At 37.1% G+C, this 22,158-nt stretch overlaps 1 protein-coding gene across 3 annotated transcripts in view; it reads right to left on the reverse strand.

Moving 5' to 3' along the window:
* Positions 1 to 1,686: 1,686 nt before the first annotated feature.
* Positions 1,687 to 22,158, reverse strand: part of TMEM209 (transmembrane protein 209) — a 32,811-nt gene continuing 12,339 nt past the window's right edge. For 2 of the 3 annotated variants that reach the window (XM_039243759.1, XM_039243749.1), the window contains exons 7-15: positions 20,014 to 20,189; positions 18,859 to 18,930; positions 16,777 to 16,873; positions 16,025 to 16,150; positions 13,870 to 13,967; positions 11,803 to 11,917; positions 11,621 to 11,718; positions 9,010 to 9,083; positions 1,687 to 3,383 (exon numbers count right to left, since the gene is read on the reverse strand). In XM_039243759.1, the coding sequence (XP_039099690.1) occupies positions 3,329 to 3,383; positions 9,010 to 9,083; positions 11,621 to 11,718; positions 11,803 to 11,917; positions 13,870 to 13,967; positions 16,025 to 16,150; positions 16,777 to 16,873; positions 18,859 to 18,930; positions 20,014 to 20,189 (911 nt within the window). In that variant the 3' untranslated portion in view covers positions 1,687 to 3,328. Of the gene's footprint in view, positions 3,384 to 8,188; positions 8,307 to 9,009; positions 9,084 to 11,620; positions 11,719 to 11,802; positions 11,918 to 13,869; positions 13,968 to 16,024; positions 16,151 to 16,776; positions 16,874 to 18,858; positions 18,931 to 20,013; positions 20,190 to 22,158 lie in introns of all 3 variants that reach the window. The other variant, XR_005530438.1, reaches the window with a different exon arrangement.

Below are 22,158 nucleotides of genomic sequence, written 5' to 3' on the forward strand. Positions count from 1 at the left end.
GCCTGACACAGAAGGAAACCAGGGTGCTTGGCTGCTCAAAAGGTGTTCTTCAGAGAGAACGCAGGCCTTTCCCAGAAGGTGGCTTCAGCCATGGTCAAGTTCTCCCGAACAGCAGGACAGCTCAGACTAGTAAAAAACTCAGTTCTTTTAGGAAGGTGACAAAAGATACGAGGATGCACTGTTAGAGTCAAAGCCGCTTCTGAATCTCTGCATGTGGCTGCTGAGTGCCAGAGGAGGGGCACAGATCCAATCACCCTGGGGGAGAAATGACTGCCAGCTGGAGTGGTCAGGACTTGCTCCAAAAAATAGCAGCTTTAATCAGAGCGAAGTCTGTGGGCAGGGTGGGCGGCAGAGGGGGCGGGGCTGCCCCAGAGAGTGATCGGGAAGACCAGGAGGCAGCACAGAGGCGGCCGAGGGTCTGGGAGAAGGCTAGCATGGGGCCGGATTGCAGAGGGCTTTAAATGTCAGGCTAAGGAATCGATCAGGGGAATGAAATGATCAAACAGGTGTTTTAGGAAGATGAATTTGAAGAGAACGTGCGGGATGAATTGGACAGTCTGGAAGCTGCGAGATGAATCAGGCTATTGGAGTGGCCCTGTGTGATTTGCTAAGGGTGCAAATGAGCACAGGGGCAGTGGACATGGAAAGGGACAGCTGCAAGAGACACTGTTAAGAAAGAATGGATGAGGTTTGCTGCCTGATTGGACTGGGGACCCAGGGAGCTAAGGAATCAAAGACGACACCGGGGTTTTGAGCGTGGGCAACTGGCAGTACAACGCACAGGAGAGGGGAGGTTAGAAGAGCGAGCTGGCTGCAGCAGGTATGAATTCAGTTCCGGCTGCAGAGTCGGCAGGACATCCAAGTGGAAATGCCGGACAGGTCATGGTCACAGGAAATGGAGCACCAGAGCTCAGGAGAGAGGTTACGGTCGGTGGTGAATTTGGGAATCAAATGCAGAGACGTGATAAACGAAGTTGTGGAGTGAACGAGATCTCTAAGGAAAAGCAGAGACAGGGAAACACAGGACCAACACTGACTTTTGAGGAAAAGTCCACATTTAAAAGATTTATATTCTAAAAAAACAGACCCAAGCCGAGTTTAGAAGTGCCAGCCGTATGCTGTATGGCCTCACCCCTGAAACATCAGTTTAGAGTGTACCATATATCAGTTTGAGAAAGCCAAGCAACACGGAATTTTTATGTCTTAGGGGGAACTAAATTATAAACATCTAGATACGCTCCTAAAACAAACTTGGCTGAAGTAAAGGCTGGTATTCATAGCGGGGGGGTGGGGGAAGGGTTAGGAGGTTGGATAAATGATACGGTGAACATAATCTAAAATCAACATAATTGGTGGATTTGATCCCACAAGCCGAGTTTAGAAGTGCCAGCCGTATGCTGTATGGCCTCACCCCTGAAACATCAGTTTAGAGTGTACCATATATCAGTTTGAGAAAGCCAAGCAACACGGAATTTTTATGTCTTAGGGGGAACTAAATTATAAACATCTAGATACGCTCCTAAAACAAACTTGGCTGAAGTAAAGGCTGGTATTCATAGCGGGGGGGTGGGGGAGGGGTAGGGAGGTGGATAAATGATACGGTGAACATAATCTAAAATCAACATAATTGGTGGATTTGATCCCACAAAGATGAGTCAAGCAATAGAAAGAAAAACTTGTGAAAAATACCCTGTAAGTAACATTTAATTAGAGAAAAGTGGGTATTTACTCATTATAACACAAAGACCAAAAAAAAAAAAATTACCATATTTGCAGTGTACTTCTTCCTGAAGTGTGAATTCCAACTAATTCATCAAAGTATTTTTCATAAAGGCTACATTAAAGTATAAGCTGGCTCAAACACTTGTGGAGACTAGTCAATATAGGAAAACTACCTAGAATACAGTAACCCACACTAGACTCACAGTATGCAAACAGAAGAGCTTCTCTTTTTTAGTATGTATCTCTAGTCTTTGTACATGTGTATTTCCCATATATTTTTTTGATAGTCACTCACAAAATAAAATTATTATAGCTTTGAATCTTTGGACTAAAAGCTGCCATAAGTCCTATAAAGAAAAAAAAATTATCTTATGTGTTACAGTTTTTCTCCTTATTCCCTTTAATAAAGATATTAACAGTATAAAACTGTTATTCCATGACATCTTCAGTAAGTTTTGAAACAGTACTTAGATTTTCACATGTTCTTATACCTAACATGTTTAATAGACATCTTTTTCTAAAATACCACAGCAAATGTATTTAACATACATCAAAAGCAGTGAAAAGAAACCTCCTTTCCTCTGGACATACAACTTTCAAAAAACAGGAACACCTTTTTGAAAAACAGAATTTACAAATTATTAAAAATGAGCTGCATATATAGGACCAAAATGCAGTTACTCAGAAGATTATGAGTTTTTAGCTGTTCCCAGGTTTACATAAGGTGACAGAAGTGGTGTCTAACAGTACGTTGATCTGGAAACAAATGCACTTGCTAGCTGGCCTTCAAGGTCGTCTACATAGATGTGGAAGAAAACAGAGTCAAGCCAGGTTCAGTTACTTCTTACTCTCCAGATATTTTGAACATATCTAAAAAAATTTTAAGTTATCGCATGATCTTAAAAGAGAACTCTTAAAATAACACAAATGAATTATTAAAACCAAAGCAACAGTTTCTTAATGTCTTCAGTCTTTTAACCTAAGACCCAGATAGTTTAACTCTGTGAGTTAATCTAAGAGCAGACTTCTAAAAATGCCAATACTGTCAAACATCTTTCAATAGTACTTAAAAATATACATGGACTAATACATTACTTAGAAGTTTTTCTCATTTCTTTAAATATGGGCCTTGGGCTGATCTGAAGAATAAGGGGAAAGTAAAGTGATAAAAAAAAAAAGCTGAATTAGCAATTTCCTTGTTTAAATATTTACACCAAATAATGTGATTAAAAAAATAATTTTTTGTGGGGAAAAATCAGGTGGATGATTCTCATTTGTAGGTTACAATGAAAAAGGACAAAACTTTCTTAATTAAGGGGAAATTGCACTGTTTGGGGTCAACAAATACCTGATGGCTCAGTTTTATAGACAATTGAAAAATCTGAAAGGTAATAAAAAAAGTGAAGGGAATGTCTCTTGGTATAGAGAACATGGGAAATACTTTCACAAGAAGTTTCATAACAGCTAATTTTTCATTAAATCTAGAAGAGTCTGTTAATACACACATATGTATCTTATTTCAAAAGAGGCAGTGACTCAGAGATCCTTAGATTCAACTCCTGGTTCAATCAAATAGAAGTCCAAATGTTTGGGATTAAATGACCCGCTACTCGCCAAAAATCCACAAAATATTCACACCGGAGAGACCAAGATTAACTCTCCTATAAAGGGGAAAAAAAACACAACTTTTTAGTTGAACTGATTACCAAACATTTAAGGTCTTTTTTCAAATAACAAAACAAGAGTCTTTACAAGGAACACATATTTAATTAATAACATTTAACGCTATTCTGTAATGAGTTATGTTACATATGGTTTATCAAGTGGACCCTAGTAATAGTAATTGCTTTCTTAACTGTGCTTAAAACCCCAATTTGGAACAAATGGATTTATGGGGTGTGGAAAATTCAAGAACTATTACAGAATACTTTTAAAAAGATCAAAGTAGAAGTATCAATTACATTTTTTAAATGGAGGATATAGAGATGCCAGGTCTCTTAGAGAATTTTACCTATTCAACCCGAATTAAGAATTTACTATTATGGATGCTTTAGTGAATTTGTACATGGGGATTCTTAATAGAGCTTAAACTAAACCCTACTTATATATGAACAAAAAGAAAAATCTATTTCTACTATAGAGAGTACTATACAGTATTCAAAGTACGAAGGGAGGAGAGGGCTATAAGAGAAAGAGATTACTCGGGGCGCCTGGGTGGCTCAGTCAGTTAAGCACCCGACTTCGGCTCAGGTCAAGATATCGTGGTCCATGAGTTCGAGCCCCACATTGGACTCTGTGCTGATAGCTCAGAGCCTGGAGCCTGCTTCAGATTCTGTGTCTCCCTCTCTCTCTGCCCCTCCCCCACTCATGCACTGTCTCTAAAAAATAAACGTTAAAAAAAATTAAAAAAAAAAAAAAAGATTACTCATCTGACAAAGTAAGAAATCAACCTCCAAAGTCCCTAACTGAACAATCAAGAGAGAGCTGCATGCGTCTGTTATCTGGAACTATGAGAGTAGTATCAGAAGAAAAAGACTAAGAGTTTCCAGTGGCTGCCTTCAGTGGGCTTGGGGACCAGGGGACTGCTTATTTCTGTCATGAACTTGTAGCATCACAGGACTTGTAAAATTATGAGTAGTATTTTGATAAAAATTAAAATATAGATATTTATATATTTAAAAAAATGCCCTTCAAAAAAGTCATTTCGGTACTAATTGGTTTTTCTCATTTCTTCAAGGAACTTCTTCACCAAAACTACAAATGATAAGGGCACCTGGCTGGCTCAATCAGTAGTACATGCAACTCTTGATCTCAGGGGTTGTGAGTTCGAGTCCCATGTTGCGTATATTAAAAAATATACAACAATAAAATCTTTAAAACAAACCTGCCAATGATAAATCTCAATCTGATATAAAAAATGTTTTAATTTTGGCTTCTGTATGAGGCTAACTAAGCATCTTTTTGTGTTTATTAGCCATTTGCACAAAGATTTTTGTGCAAGTTTTTCATGTCTATGACCATTTTCTATATATTTCTTTCCTAATGAATTTATATATGCTCTTTACATATGATGGATATTAGCTTGGACTTGCTATACGTGTTGCAACTATAAAATTCTGTCTCAGTTTGCCATTTAGCTTTAGCTTTAAACTTTATTTATGATTTATTTGCTGAACAGAACACTTAAATTACTGTGCAGTCAATTCTGTCTAGATCTTTACCCCCTTCTGGAGGAAAAAACATTCATCTCATTCCAGTAATTGCACAAATGCCTGGCATTGAATTGACAATGTATTTGGATCAATCTGTTCCTTTATGGGCATGATTCCAAATGGACTATATTTGAGCCACATGCTTATTTCCTTTAAGTTATAAGATAGTAGTTTTCAATCATTTGTTTGTTTTAGAATGTATCAAATAGATTAATCATTTAAAAAGTTAATAATTTCAAAGTTTTTCCCTTGGTTAAGAAAAAAAATCTCAAATAAATAAAAGATGTATTATTTTCAGTCTAAAATGTTCCTTTTCCACACAGAAGTTGCTCAGAAGATAAGCACTTCAAAAATTGTATCAATTCTTTTTGGCCTCTGAGCAAGTTATTACCCCACTAAATACTCATCTTACTTTACTGTATTTATTTATTTTTTAAGTAAGCTCTATAGCCAACACGTGGCTTGAACTAAGAACCCCCAAATCAAGAGCCACATGCTCTATAGATTGAGCCAGCCAGGTACCTCCTAAGTACTCTGAAATTTCCTATTTTTATGTGCAGGACAAATTGTGAGTAGCACTCAAGACAAACTTCATGCTATCATGACAAATCATTTATGCATCAAAATGTCAATTTGGATCTACAGAGGAAAAGATAAACTTTCAGTTAAAACTCCTGGGTGGCTCAGTTGGTTAAGCGTCCGACTTCGGCTCAGGTCATGATCCTGCAGTTCGTGGGTTCCAGCCCCATGTCGGGCTCTATACTTAAAAGTTCAGAGCCTGGAGTGTGCCTTGGATTCTGCGTCTCCCTCTCTCTCTGTTCCTCCCAAGCTCACACTCTGTCTCTCTCTCTCAAAAATAAACATTAAAAACATTTACTACTGATTTAAAATATTTTTTATTAAATTTTTTTTTTAACATTTATTCATTTTTGAGAGACAGAGAGAGACAGAGCATAAGTAGGGGAGACACAGAAATAGAGGGAGACACAGAATCTGAAGCAGGCTCCAGGCTCTGAGCGGTCAGCACAGAGCCCTATGTGGGGCTTGAACCCATGAGCTTTGAGATCATGATCTGAGCCGAATTTGGATGCTTAACCAACTGAGCAACCCAGGCGCCCCTAAAATACTTCTAAGTTAATTCTTCACTTCAAAATAGCCTTTCAGAAACATTAAGTGAGGAATTATAAAACAATATATTTATAACATATTCCATATTTCTAATACATATGCATGCACATATTTATAACTAAACACTGCTAGAAATTTTAGGAAAAAAATCTGTATTTACTGACATGGAAGAATGTCTAAGACAAAAAGTGAGATTAAAAAGCAGGGCAGAATGGGGGAGAAGGGGAAAAATAGTGGGGGAGAGGGAGGTAAACCATGAGAGACTCTTGAATGCCGAGAACAAACTGAGAACAGATGGGGGGGTGATGGGCACGGAGGAGGGCATTTGAGGGGATGAGTACTGGGTGTTATATGGAAACCAACTTGACAATAAACTATTTAAAAAAACCCAGATAACTGTCCTCAAAAAAAAAAAAAATAAATGAAAAAAATAAAAAGCAGGGCAGAATAATATGTTTGGGCACAATACATTTTTAAATTTTATTATTATTTTTTAGAAATCTATACTTTTTAAAAAAATGTTTTATTTATTTCTGAGAGAGAGCGAGAGAGACAGTGTGAGCAGGGGAGGGTCAGAGAGAGAGGGAGACACAGAATCTGAAGCAGGCGCCAGGCTCTGAGCTAGCTGTCAGCACAGAGCACGACGCGGGGCTCGAACCCACGGACCGTGAGATCATGACCTGAGCTGAAGTCAGACGCTTAACCAACTGAGCCACCCAGGCACCCCACAATAAATTTTTTAAACACAATTAAAAATAAAACCCAAATCAACTTATTCCCAGAAAGTAGTCTATAAACATACACTTTTAACTGCTAACCTTGGGTCCTTAGATGCAGTGGGATTGAGAGGTTGACCAGAAGGGAATTTTCAATTTCTGGTTTATATACTGCTGTAGCATTTAAGTATTTACATATTGGGCATGTATTATTTTTGTAATTAAAACATAAGGAAAAAAGAACCACATTAGTGTAGATGCTTCACAAAAGTGAGTTTCCTATTTAATCTTTCTTACATTAAAAAATATATATGACAATGGAGTACTTGGGTGGCTCAGTTAAGCGTCAGACTTCGGTTTGGGCCATGATCTCACAATCTGTGGGTTCGAGCCCCACTGTTGGGTTCTGTGCTGTTGTAACAGCTTGGAACCTGGAGCCTACTTCAGTTTCTTTGTCTCCCTCTGCCTCTCCCCTGCTCGCACTCTTGATTCTCTCAAAAAAAAAAAAAAAAAAAATAGAGAAAATTAAAATAAAAATATATATATGCGATAAAAGGAGCTCCTGGGGTCAGTNAAAAAAAAAAAAAAAAAAAAAAAATTAGAGAAAATTAAAAAAAATATATATATATGCGATAAAAGGAGCTCCTGGGGTCAGTTAAATATCTGACTTCAGCTCAGGTCATGATTTCATGGCTCAGGAGTCGGAGCCCCACACTGGACTCTGTGCTGACAGCTCTGAGACTGGGGCCTGCTTCGGATTCTGTGTCTCCATTTCTCTCTGCCCCTCTCCCACCTCTCAAAAATAAACATTAAAAATTTTTTTAAAAATTTAATATGATAAAAAGAAGCTAAAAAAGATTTATATTTGTTTAAAATTACTGTTTATGTCTTTTAAAAAATCCCTGAATCTAATATGTTTAAGGACAGGAACTTGGCTCTCTCTAGAGTAGTGCTATCCAATACAAATAAAATGTGATGTCAGCCAAATGCAAACCACATACATCATTTAAAATTTTCTTTTTTCTAAATATATTTTTAATTTATTTTTATGCTACTTACTTAAATTTTTTTAAAATTTATATTTATATTTAAAAATATTTTATTTTAAGTGAGCTCTATGCCTAGTGTGGGGCTTGAACTCATGGCCCTAAGAGACCAAGAGTTGTGAGCTCTACTGACTAAGCCAGCCAGGTGCCCCCATAATTTAAAATTTTCTAACAGACAACTTAAAATTTTTATAGAAAGTAAAAAGAAACAGGTTTAATTAATTTTAGTAATCTATTTCATTTAACCCAATATATCCAATGTATTAATTCACCAGGCAATCAATGCACAAAAATATTGAGATCTTTGGCCCACCTGCTCCCTTTTTTGGGTCTTCAAATTCTAGTCTATATACTTTACACTTACAGAACATCTCAATTCAGATTAGTCTTGTTTCAAGTGCTCAAAGCCACACGTGGCTGATGGCTGCTGTATGAGACAAAGTAGTTCTAGAACATGTATAAAACAGGATGCTTAAGCAAAACTGAGAAGAGGCATGCATATCAGAACCGGAATGGACCCCAGATGTTCTGCACTCCAAGCCTTTCCCTTCACATTTTCTTAACCTCAGGGTTTGAGACCTCCAGACTTCACATTACGAGATTTCCCCAGCTTTAACTGTAGTCCCCCTACTTCAAAATATTATTTGATATACTAAAATTTCGAATCACCAAAATGACCATATGACAATTCTGAATTTATAGAAACAGCATGTGAGCTTCATTACTAAATATTTAGAATAACAAAGTAAACAATTTCAACTGACCATTTTCCCATCCCAGTTAATAATATGACGGAATGGGTGCTGACTCAGTCTCTCCAGAAGTATAAATATTTTGCAGAAGGCTTTGTATCTGAAATGGGAGGGCTTTGGTTTTGTTTTTAAATTTTAAACTGGGAAGAGCTTGATACACATCTCAGAGTTGCTCTTTGAGGGACACAACTGTAAAGCCAATGATGTGTTTCAACTTTTAACCAAAGGGGAAATAGAGGTTGGTGAGGAACTGACAGATTTGTCCAAGGGAGCAGAATTGGTTAGGGACAGGGCTGAACTAGTACCAGAAGCCATAACTCTTGTTCAGTCCACAATCTTTTCAATATATGCTGCTGCTTCTGCAGAATCTTAACATGGGAAGAAAAACAGTAAATAAATTAAGTACTTGCGTTTTTAAGGCATCAATACCTACCCAAGCATTCCTGACTCTTTGGTTTTTATGATATAGAGAAACATTAACAATGTATGAAACATATTATTTCGGCCCTGGAATAAAGACAAAAAAGACAGCAAGATTTAAACCGAGCCAAGTCAAAGATTACGCAAACCAAACAAAAAGATAAATGCAGATCCTATCGATTCACATTCTACTAACTCAGGACTCCATGTAATTCACACTTTCATTTGCATGGATTTGTATAGAAACTTCAAAGGTCCAAATATTAACACTTAGAAAGCTAAAATATTAAACTTGAAAAAAATGAAATACTCTCTTCTAGGAATCTGATGGAGAACGTAATTTATGATTATAATCAATGTAAAATTTCTTCATAAAGAAACTGGTAACAACAATAACTACAAAGGTCATCAACAGAACTGAAGTTTATAGTCAAGAGTAAGATACCTGAATAGAAATGTAAACTGGTACAATAACCTTTTGTATAAAAGTAGTTTGATAATCTATTTTAAAAGCTTTGAGGGGAGGAGGGATGGGCATGGAGGAGGGCACTTGTGGGGATGAGCACTGAGTGTTATGTGGAAACTAATTTGACAATAAACTATTTGTAAAAAAATAAAAAATAAAAAAAAATAAAAGCTTTGAAAATATTCTGTAACCTAGAATTCCACTTTTGGACTTTAGCAAAATTTTCCAAAATGCAGACAGCAATATCCATAAAGATGAATATTCACCAGTATTTATGAGACAAAGATTTAGAACATCCAAAGTGTCCAACGGTAGGGGAATGGTTGAATAAATTATGTCACAATCTTATAATAAACTTAAAAAAAATTTTTTTTAACATTTATTTTTTGAGAGAGAGAGACAGAGAGACAGAGTGGGAGTGGGAGAGGGGCAGAGATGGAGGGAGACACAGATTCTGAAGCAGGGTCCAGGCTCTGAGCTGTCAGCACAGAGCTGGCCACAGGGCTTGAACTCATGAACCACAAGATCACGATCTGAGCCAAAGTTGGATGCTTAACCAGCTGAGCCACCTGGGTGCCCTCTTATAATAAACTTTTTTATAGCCATTAGAAAGTATTTCTACGAGAGCTCTTTAATAGGATGAAAAATTATGTTTTTTAAGTTAATTTAGTTTTTTTTTTTAACATTCACTTCAAAAAAAATTAAATCCAAGTCAGTTACATGTAGTATAATCATGATTTCAGGAACAAATTTAGGGATTCATCACTTACATGTAACACCCAGTGCTCATCCCAACCAGTGTCCTCCTTAATGCCCATCACCCATTGAGCCCATCCCTGCACCCAACGCCCAGCCAGCCAGCAACCCTCGGTTTGTTCACTGTATTTAAGAGTTTCTCACAGTGTGTCTTCCTCTGTTTTTATCTAAGTTTTGCTTCCCTTCCCCTATGTTCATCTGTTGTATTTCTTAAATTCCCCATATGAGTAAAGTCATATGATCTCTGTCTTTCTCTGATTGACTTATTTTCCTTAGCATAATACTCTCCAGTTCCATCCACATTGCTGCAATGGCAAGATTTCATTCTTTTGATTGCCAGGTAATATTCCATTGTATTTATATACTACATCTTCTTTATACATTCACCTGTCGATGGGACATTTGGGCTCTTTCCATACTTTGGCTATTGTGCTGCTATAAACACTGGGTGCCTGTATCCCTTCCAAATAGCATTTTTGTATCCTTTGGATAAATACCTAGTAGTGCAATTGCTGGGCTGTAGGGTAGTTCTTTTTTTAATTTTTTGAGGAACCTCCATACTGTTTTCCAGAGTGACGGCACCAGTTTGCATTCCCACCAGCAGTGCAAAAGGGTTCCTTAAGAAAGTTAACTTTTAAAAGGAAGTAAAACTACACAAATAGTATGATTTCAACCCATAAAACAGCACAGAGAAAAGGCCAAAATGAAATTTACTGAAGGCAATAAAATAAAAATGCTAACAATAGCTGCCTTTAAGTAAAGGAATGAGTGATCCTTCTTTTCAAAATTTATTTATTATGACACAAAGTGCGACTGGGGGAGAGACAGAGAGTGAGGAAAGAGCAAGAAGCCCATGCAGGCTCCAAACCATCAATGTCAAGCCCACTGCAGGGCTCAAACCCATGAGCCTGTGAGGTCATGAAAAGAGCCGAAGTTGAATGCTTAAGCGACTGAGGCACCCAGGTGCCTCTGATCTTTCTTTTTCTTTATACTTTTCCAAATTAAGCATATATTACTTTTATAGTTAAAAGAAGGGACATTCAAGAAACACATTTTCCCTAATTTAAAAAGATTACCTATTCCTTAAATAAGAGACTTTAATTAAAAAAATATTATCAAAGCAAGTCATCCATGACCTTCTGCAAGAGCAATTTCTACATTTAGAAGTACCTTTGGGGGCTCCTGGGTGGCGCAGTTGACTAAGCGTCAGACTTTGGGTCAGATCATCATCTCACAGTTCATGAGTTCAAGCCCTGCAATGGGCTCTGTGCTGACAGCTCAGAGCCTGGAGCCGGCTTCAGATTCTGTGTCTCCCTCTCTCTCTGCCCCTCCCCCACTTGCATGCACACGCTCTTTCTCTCAAAAATAAAACAACATTAAAAAAATTTTTTAAAAGAAGTACCTTTGGAAGGTTGTAGACATGACGCTGGTAGATTAGCTCATAATGGGGAGGGTTGATAGCACTCTGATAAATGCAAAAAACATTCTCATTTGTCACATCTGCAAAAAACATTAAAAATCAAGCTAAATCTCTAGATATATCTCATGTGAAAATCTCAACCCATTCTTTTAGGAGGTGTATACCTGGTTTATTTGGTGTCTGAACAAAGTGCTGAGAAGTAAATGTTTTCCCATCAGGGTACTTAGGATGTGGAGGTAATCTGGAGTCAAGGTAGGTGCAAAATACATGCATGATGATCTGAAGACGAGGAAACAATTTTTTAAAATCAGCATGAAAATCTATCTTACATATAAGCCCTTTAAAAACACCACTGTTTATAGGGACTCCAATCTTTAAATTTTTTCCCTAAAGAGAGAACTAGCAAAAATGCTTTCAAGTGGTGATATTTAGAAGATGAAATCTATAAAATGAAAAGATAAAGCAAGACATTCCTAGTTTTCTGTTAAGTGGATCATTCATTCTCATAAAGTTAATAACAAAAAACCAAGATAAAAATACGTATACATTCTCAATTTGAATATCACCATTTGAAACTTTATTTTTACACAGTCACGGTCACTATTAAAAAATAAAGAACATGATCTTGAAACTCTTAAATGTTCAAAAACTTTACATTCTCTGATCTCATAAATCTTTATTCTAGGAATCTTTCTTAAAGCCATAATCCCCAAGGAGAAATATGCATCATGACATTCCTTACAATATCATTTATTATTTTTTAAATAGTTTATTGTCAAGTTGATTTCCATACAACACTCAGTGCTCATCCCCATAAGTGCCCTCCTCCATGCCCATCACCCCCCCCACACACACCCATCAGTCCTCAGTTTGTTCTCAGCATTCAAGAGTCTCTCATGGTTTGCCTCCCTCCCTCTCCCCCACTATTTCCCCCTTCTCCCCCCCACGATCCTCCGTTACAATATTATTTAAAATAGAAAAACAAAAATTCCTCTCCTACCACATGTCTCAAATTTTTAGGTCCAATATTGGAGAACAGTTCATGGACACTGGGTAATAATAAAAAAATTTTTAAACATGGCAAAAGTGATAAAAAAAAAGGATACAAAATTTTAAGTGTGGGATAATTACAACTATGATAAAAGCATTAAAAAACAGCACAATCTTGGAACGCATGGGTGGTTCAGTCAATTAAGCATATGAGTCTTGATTTTGGCTCAGGTCATGATCTCATGGTTGTGAGATGGAGCCCTACATTAGCCTCTGCACTAAGAGTGGAGCCTGCTTTAAAGTTTTTCTCTCTCCAGGGGGTGGCTGGGTGGCTCAGTCAATTAAGCCTCCAACTTTGGCTCAGGTCATGATCTCACTGCTCAAGGGTCTGAGCTCCACATCAGGCTCTGTGCTGAGAGCTCAGAACCTGGAACCTGCTTTGGATTCTGTCTCCATATCTCTCTGCTCATGCCCTGCTTGTGCTAGCTTGCGCTCTCTCTCAAATATAAATAAAACATTAAAAACATTTTATTTTTAAAAAGATTCTCATGGGGTGTTTGAGTGGCTTAGTCAGTTAAACATCCGACTCTTGGTTTCACCTTAGGTCATGATCTCACAGTTCATGAGTTTGAGCCCCATAACAGGTTCTACGCTGACAGTGTGGAACCTGCTTAGAATTCTCTCTCCCTCTCTCTCTGCCCCTCCTCGGCTTGCTTTTTCTCTCTCTCTCAAAAAATAAACATTTTAAGAAAAAAAAAAAAAGATTTTCTCTCTCTCTCTCCCCCTCTGTCCTCCCCCTTATTCTCTCAAAAAAACAAAACAAAACAAAAAAAAAACAATGGGGGCAACTGGGTGGCTCAGTTGGTTAAGTGTCCTACTTTGGCTCAGGTCATGATCTCAGGGTTCGTGGGTTCACCTGTGTCAGGCTCTGTGCTAACAGCTCAGAGCCTGGAGCCTGTTTCAGATTTTGTATCTCTCTCTCTCTCTGCCCTTCCCCCACTTATACACACTCACTTCCCCCCTCTCTCTCTCAAATAAACATTAAAAAAAAATTAAAACAACAATAACAAAAAAAACACCAAAATATTAGCAGCGGTTAAGATAGATGCTAGTACAATTTTAAACTTTTATTTCTTAGTTTTTAAGTTCTTTTTAATATTATTTTTATAATGGAAAAATAAAAGCACATAAATCCAATTAACAGGGGAAAATGTTAAACTGAGAAAAATGTAGGGACTTACTGCAGAATCAGTGGGCAGGTCTGTATCCCACTTCCGTCCTTTGAAGTCTCCACCTCTATTCCATCGAAATGAACTCATACAGCCTCCCTGAGAAAGTTCTGGAGCAAAAAAGATGACATTTAAGAAGCCAAAAATATTGAAAAAAAAGAAGAAGAAGAAGAAGAAGAAGAAGAAGAAGAAGAAGAAGAAGAAAAGGCTACAGATAACAATAAGAAGCATAACACCTTAAAAATCTGATGAAAACACCCAAACCTAAAGAAATATAAGATATTAAGAGTAACTCACACACTACCATGAAGAAACAGACAAATCTAAAACATGGGATAAAACTACTATTCAGGATTCTTAAAAAAGTCAATGTCATGTAGGGAGAAAAGGGGAACAGAACTGTTCTAGAGAAAGAGACCAAAGAAAGATAAAACACCATAAGGTGATGTGTGAAACTAGACTCTATTCTGGTTAGGGAAAACAGGGTGTGTAACATTGCTGGACAATTGGGAAATCTGAATATGAATTGTATATTAGATGATTTTAGAAATGCTGCTAATTTTAAAGGTCTGTTAAATGTACTGGGGTTATGTAGGAGAATGTTCTCATTTAAAAACTTTTGCATACTAAAAATGGTGTCTGTGATCAATTTCAAATGGTAGAGCCAAAAAAAAAAAAAAACAGTGTGTGTATATATGTAGAGAGAGAAAGAAAATCAACTATAGCAAAATGTTGGTAACTGTTCAGTCTAGAAGGCCTACACAGTGTTCATTGTACTTTTTAAGCTTTTTTGTATAATTGATTTAGGCTATAACAATACCTTATCTGTACTTGTATACATGTACACACACACTTTTTTTTGGATACACAAATACCTATGTATCAGGCAATCTTGTTAAAAAATTGCAACCTGAATTTACAGGAAATACAGAGGACAGAGGATCATGTAAAACTACACCCCATGGGGATGCATTCAGTAAAATCCACAATATGGGCAACTCTGTAGGACAAACAATCCAGTTTTTTCCATAAATAAGTTGCAAAGAAAAAAAAGGATGGACAGCTTAAAAGGAGCTTAAAAGCTGTATCGACTCGTCACAACATGTGATAATATCTGAATCCCAATGCAAACAGTACCAAAAAAGCAATTACACATTTTATGACATGTTGGAAATTCGTACGTACATAGGCTATGCATTGCATAATATAAAGAAATTGTTTTAAAAATATTAGGTGTGATAATCGTACTGAGGTTATGTTTTCAAAAGACCTGATAATTTGAGACATATACAGAGCTACTTACAGAGGAAGTGACAAGAGCATACAGAACTATATATAACACAGGAAGGGAGGAGGTAGAAGGGGATGTGGACAGGGCTGGGGACACCGAGGGACTACCGGCTGTCAGCTGGGACCAGGGGCTATGTGCAGGAGCCTTGAGCATACTGCTGTGGCTAGTGTTATGGATAGCTGAATTCTCCTTATAATAAAAAGTTTTTTAAAGGTCATGAAAAATGCTTATTTCTAAATCCCAGTCCAAACCTAGGTGGGGGGAGAGGGCACCATAATGTTTTCAAGTTAACAATTATGATAATTCTAAAGAAATACTATTTCTAAAACTTTCTTTAGTGATGAGAACATTTTACAGTTTATCCAAATAAAAGCAGGAAGCATAAAGAGAGAGTTTGGGAATATAAGGGAGGCTAACTTTCCTGATCCTCACGTCAGTTTCCTCAGAAGATCACATTTCCCTCCAAATAATCCGAATAGAAAAGAAATACACAGAAGCAATACATTAAATATAAATTACAAGAATGGAAAGAAACAAGGACCAACATGCTGAAATGATAAAGAATGTCACCATGGCGCCCATTCTTAGTGGTTTAAGGGTAGAAAATAGGTGAAATATTTACTGTAGCCCATGTAGCTCACATTAAATTTCCCCTCTACGGAATAAAATGAATGAGCAGATTCAAGGCTAACTACATCATTCTGACAATTCTTAGGCAATAAGAAATATAAAACCCAAACACTATTCAAGTATATAAGCCTTCATTAAGCCATAATTAATATGTTCATAAAATACAACATAGTGATACTTAAAATTTTTTTTCCCTTGTTATCTCAAAGTAGCGAAATTTTTTTCCCTCTTCAAATTACTAGTTACCTTTAATCCTTTCAAACAAGTATTCCTGATTCGGTGTTAGGTCTAGATACTGCACAATTGTGTTCAAAGTTGGAATGAGGGGAGCTTTGACCAGAGCAGCTTGCTTCAAGCTAGTAATGCTAGCCTCTGTGAGAAACAAAACACACAGGACACACATTATTCTTCACATGGGTCTCTAGAACTTAAGAGTGTTCCTCCTTCAGTAGCCGAAGGAATAAGTGAAAGCAAGAATTGAATAGTTTATTTTCACAATGACCATTATCTACTTTACGTATAATTTATTTTACTGTTGCTGGCACAGGGGCCAAATTTATAAACATACATGCGACACGTGTACACACCCCAAAAGCAATAGTCAGATCCATTTTGGCAAATCTGTAAACAACTCATACACAAATATTTTTGTAGGGTATGTATAAAAAGATATACGATAGCTTTCAAGATCAGGTTGAGCTGGGGTGCTTGGGTGATGGGAAAAACAGGGTGACTGCTGAAGATTTTGTGGGATTTCTTTTCTGGGTGATGAGATATTCTAAAATTGATTCTGTTTGCACAACCCAACTCTCTGAATTGTAGACTTTAAATGGCTGAACTATACAGAAAGTAAATTCTAATATATATTATAAACATCTAGTTTTGTCCTCACCTCAAGGTAACAAAGGAAGTTGTTAAATAGCCCAATATGAAAAGAAAATTTCTGCTTGGCAGAGTCACTGAAGGTAAATCAAACGCCGGGCCCTATTTGCACATACCTCCTATCTGAAGCTCGGGACAACCCATTCGTCTCATCTGGGTGCTGACAGACTCGATCTCTTGTACCAGTGGCACTAATATTGTCTCATTGATCCACTAGGGAAGAAACAAGGCAAAGATTTTACACACATAATTCTAAAGCATTTCTCAAATAATTATATTCATGAAACACTAAGAATATTTTTACTGTCTTGTACTTGAATATTAACAGAATATAATGAAAAAGAACAAAGCAGCAGCAACCTGAAGTCTAGACAGTTAATTAAGTAAGCAAGCCAGCAGAGTGTAAAAAGTTATATTCTTAAATCACATACGCCTGCTTTTTTGCTGAAGAAAATATATAAAAGTTTTAGTTAAGTTTTTCTCAAAATTTCCTGTGGTTATTATACTTAGCTGAAAGGAGAATCTCTGATTTACATTTCTACATTAATTATACATTTATCCATGTCGTGTTTATACTGGTTTGTAATTAATAAGATAGTTTTTCAAACTAACATAATTGATAACTCAGCAGGCTTACCCAATTCCCTAACTACATGGAAAACAGATCTATTTGATACTGGTTTATGAATATTACAATATTACTTTAGGATTAGAAACTTCAAATGCCAATTAGGATGGCTAACATCAATCTAGTTCTGGGATATGAAAAGACTGTCAAAGAAACACCATCTGAATTGTTTGTTATGTGTTTTGCATAAGTGTTAGTGGCAACTTTAACTGCTACTTTACTTGTTTCCATGCTTCTGTTTAACTATGAAATGGAAGGATGAAAAAGTTTCAGATGAAATACAAGTCTACAATTCCTTATACAAACTTGTGAATTAAGAAATCTATAAAAACACAAAGCTGTTCAGTAATCTATTTAGCAAGCAAATCAGATATACTGGCAAGACCTGAACTAAACTCCCATGAGGCTATTTAAAGACTTTATCTCATTTAGTATGACTATTCATACGTTTTGCTACAAATATTAATGTGTCTGATTACGGAGTGCTAACCAGACTCTGCTAGTAAGTAGTATTACACGATATTACATGCTATATGCACACTACCTTTAAAAAAAAATCCCCAAAACTGTAAACTTTCAAGCCTGTAATTAGAAGAGAGTGCAGTTCTAGGATATCATTTTACTCATTCATTCCTCCAACATGTATTCAACGCATTCTACTTGCTAGCCACCCTAGGGCTGCAACAAAGTTACCTGAGGCGTACAGGGCTATATTCTCTGTGTTGTACCTTTCATCTCCATGAGGGAATTTTTATGTTTAAAAAGCCACCCAGAACTTCTGGTTCAAGAAAAAACAGGCTGCTATTTTCACTACTCCTTCCTGATAGCTAATTAAAATTATAGTAAAAGAATAAAAAAGTAGATAAGTGATTTTAAAGTTATTTCTCAAAGCTGTAGGGTGGATGGTTGCACGCTGAAGCGTGAAACAGTGGGAGCAGTGCTCCCTGAAGTGGAGGAGGGACCAGCGTGTCCCACGGAACAGGATTCGGACACACCGGGACTACGGAGGGGAGGGAAGAGGCAGGGCTGAAACGAGGGCACTCACTCACTCTGCATGAATCAGCCCTTTGGCTGAGAGGGTTCTTCTCTAAAACAACTGAAGAAATGAAAGTTACTGAAGTAGTTTCTAATATATATTACCTTCTCTCTTTAACTTAAAAGTTCTCTGAGGGCAAGGACCTTGTTTTTGTTTCCTTCACATTTCTAGATACATAAAAGGTTCTGACAGAAAAGCTCTTTGAAAAATAAAATTGAAAAAAAAAGAAAAAAATTGAAAAAAAAGAAAACTGAGCTGTTAGAAAGAAGGTCTTAATAACTAGATATATTATTCCTTGCTCCACTCAAATAAACTGATTTACTAAATACGGAGAGAAAAAAAATCTGATCAAAACAGACAGCATAAGGTAAATGTCATGTTTATCCTTACATATGTACCATCCATACTGCACTTTTCATAATAATTAATTCTGATACTCTAATCAGTAATTAACACCTCTAAATAATATTCTAATAACACACTTTGCATATTAAGAGGCACCAATATTGTCTGAAGAGTAATGTCAGAACTTACATTTCTGAACTTAGCTGTCCATGAATCCATATGATCAAGAAGTTGTCTATTCATAGTCACTCTTGCCCAAACCTATTAAAAATATGTTTAAAATGAACAATCAGTGTGGAAAAATCTTGTCAGAAATCGGTCACTTTCCTCTGCTCTCAAAAATATGTGGAAAAAATATCTGAAAAAAACTTCATAAACACTGATATTCATCTAATTAATATGCAAGAATTTTCTTACTAACCATTTGGCTGCTATTCATGAACAGATATATCTTTAAAATTCCTTACGTTGGTATGTTTAAAGAATATTCCTGCTTTATGAACAAAACAAAAAAATTAAAAAAAAATTTTTTTAATGTTTTTATTTATTTCTGAGAGAGAGAGAGATAGTGTGAGCAGGGAAGGGTCAGAGAGAGATATAGTATCTGAAGCAGGCTCCAGGCCCTGAGCTAGCAGTCAGTACAGAGCCTGACGCAGGGCTCGAACCCATGAACCGTGAGATCACGACCTGAGATGAAGTCGGTCACTCAACTGACTGAGCCACCCAGGTGCCCCCAAAACAAAAATCTTATATTTGGTATTAAATTGATAAAGTTCAAATGTTCCAATCCAAATATATTTTAAAAGTAAGTCTTGTAGGGGCGCCTGGGTGGCTTAGTCGGTTAAGCGTCCGACTTTCGCTTAGGTCATGATCGCACGGTTTGTGGGTTTGAGTCCCGCGTCGGGCTCTGTGCGGACTGCCAGCTCAGAGCCTGGAGCCTGTTTCGGATTCTGTGTCTCCCTCTCTCTCTGACCCTCCCCTGCTCACGCTGTCTCTCTCTCTCTCCTAGAATAAAAATATTAAAAAAAAAAAAAAAAAAAGTAAGTCTTGTATATATTAAATACAAATAGATACTTGAGATACCTTTTTATAAATGAATGCAGAAAAATGTTTTAGTGTGGATACTAATGTCAACTATATGTAATAAAAAATAAAGCATACAATATAATTCAGTTTTAGGTACACAAAGTTAGATAGGGGTCTTTCCAGTGTTTAATGTGTGCCAGATTTATGTTTCTAGCCAGTAACAGCAAAGATTACAAACAAAAAAATGTTCCAGAAGTAGCAGAGACTTTATAACAATCTGCAGTCATAAATACGAAGTCATTTTTATTTCCCATTTACCTCCTCTGCAGCTTGTTTAGAACTGAGATCAGCTTCATCTTTGTTAGCACACGGGGCCTGAGACCTACAGGCAAGCTGATACTGAAACTTCTTTAAAGTCTGTGCATAATCTCCCATAGAACGATTGTAGTTCCAGAACGTAGGGCTGGTGGAAGGCGAGGTAGAATCTGGACTCCCTACAATGATGAATTTACAGAGCATCAGTGTGTGCTGTAATAACTTTGACATTTGGAGTTAGCACACGAACACCAGGTATCTGGGCACCTAGGCGATAGCAATCGAGGCAGACAAAGCCCCACGAGACTCTTCTCTTCCCTCCTCCCTGACATCACCTCTTCTTTAGAGAACACAGACTGCCTGTGCTAAAAATTAAAAAGAACATTTTCTGAGCAATATCAATCAAGTGGTTGAAAGTGTCTGTTTATTTTTGTTATAAAATCAAGCTTGTTTCATTCCCTGAGACTTTCAAATGACTCAGCAAAAAACAAACAAAAGACAAATTTCCTCAGGAAATAAGTAGGCTAAGGAAGTTCCTTGCTTGAATTTTTAGTAGCTCTTTCTGAATGGTAGGACTACAGCCTCCTATTAATAAACTACTCTGTGGGCCAGCAGCTCCACTCACTCTTCCCTGTACTACTGTGTTCTCTTTATGGCCTGTAATAATTCCTGTGTTGCATTAAAAGAGACTGCTGATTACATTTTTAAATTTATAAACTTACTTTTAGGAAACGTTAATAGTTAACATGGGGACTTCATCCTCTAGAGGATTCTACCAGAGTACTTATTACACTTTAAGGCTATGGTCTGTCTTTTTACCCAAACAGAATCTGAGTTCCTTGATGGCAGGAAATACGATTTTTCCCTAGCATCCCCGTGAGCTGATGCTGTGGCTGCTCTGGAGAATTCTATAGGCTTTGGGAAACCTATCAGCTTGGATTTCACTGCCCTAGTGGGAAATGGTAATGAGGTAGAGTTGGACTGAGACCCTTTTCTCCTACCTCTAACACCTATAACCAGCATAGGGCTAGGAATCTCAAAAGGCCACATTTTTGGTAGATAAGAAAAAAATCTGTCCACTGACAGGATAACTTGGAGATAACTAGGAGACTCGTCTAAGTTGTACAGGTATTTAAAAATTATCCATTTACACATGGGTTTAGAATCCCCATTTATACTACCTGTGAAATCCAGGAACCTCCTAGCCCAGAAATTACTTAAGTTAGTTCAAGGTCCATAATGCTCCTTAGTCATTTGGCAGAGGCAAATACAAAACTGCCAAGAGGAGACAAGGCTTATATCCAGCCTGCCTAGGGTAGAAAAGCTCAGATAGAAATGTACTGCAGATAAGCTTACCAAAAACAAACAAGAAGTACATAAATCACAAGAGGGAAGAGGGTTCCAAGCAAAGGAATCAACAAGACAAAAATGTGAGCACTTAATCTTCGAGAACTTTAGATAACTGAACTATAGGACACTTTAAAAAAGTCATGTTTAAAGTAACTGAGATAGGAAAAAGTTGAAAACAGAAGAACAAGATACCCTAAAATAAATCATGCATATTTGAAAGAGAACCAAGTAAAACCTTGAAAACTGGAGGAAAAAAAAACACTACAAATTAAAAAAAAAATGAGTTAAACAGCAGGTTAGATACCACTAATGGAAGACCCAACCAGCAGTGCAAACAAACTGTGGGGTGAGGGGGAACACAGAATAATGCGAAACTACTAAATGCAGGAGAAATAAAAGTGTTAGAAAGTCTCCATTCTACAAGCACCACTGCAGTAACTTATCAGGAGAGGACTATCAACGGATGCTCACATCACTGGGTAAAAGGCTAGGGAATAGGACTCACAAGTCTCAAAGTATCACACTATAGATTATTTATTAATTACAAAAGGGTGGGGCGCCTGGGTGGCTTAGTCGGTTAAGCATCCGACTTTCGCTTAGGTCATGATCTCGCGGTTTGTGGGTTCGAGCCCCGCGTCGGGCTCTGTGCTGACTGCCAGCTCAGAGCCTGGAGCCTGTTTCAGTCTGTCACTCCCTCTCTCTCTCTGACCCTCCCCTGCTCACGCTGTCTCTCTCTCTCCTAGAAATAAATAAAACATTAAAAAAAAAAATTTTTTTTAAAAATTACAAAAGGGAAAG

This window comes from Hyaena hyaena, unplaced genomic scaffold (assembly GCF_003009895.1).
Source record: "Hyaena hyaena isolate Hyena2069 unplaced genomic scaffold, ASM300989v1 scaffold_8, whole genome shotgun sequence".
Taxonomy (NCBI): domain Eukaryota; kingdom Metazoa; phylum Chordata; class Mammalia; order Carnivora; family Hyaenidae; genus Hyaena; species Hyaena hyaena.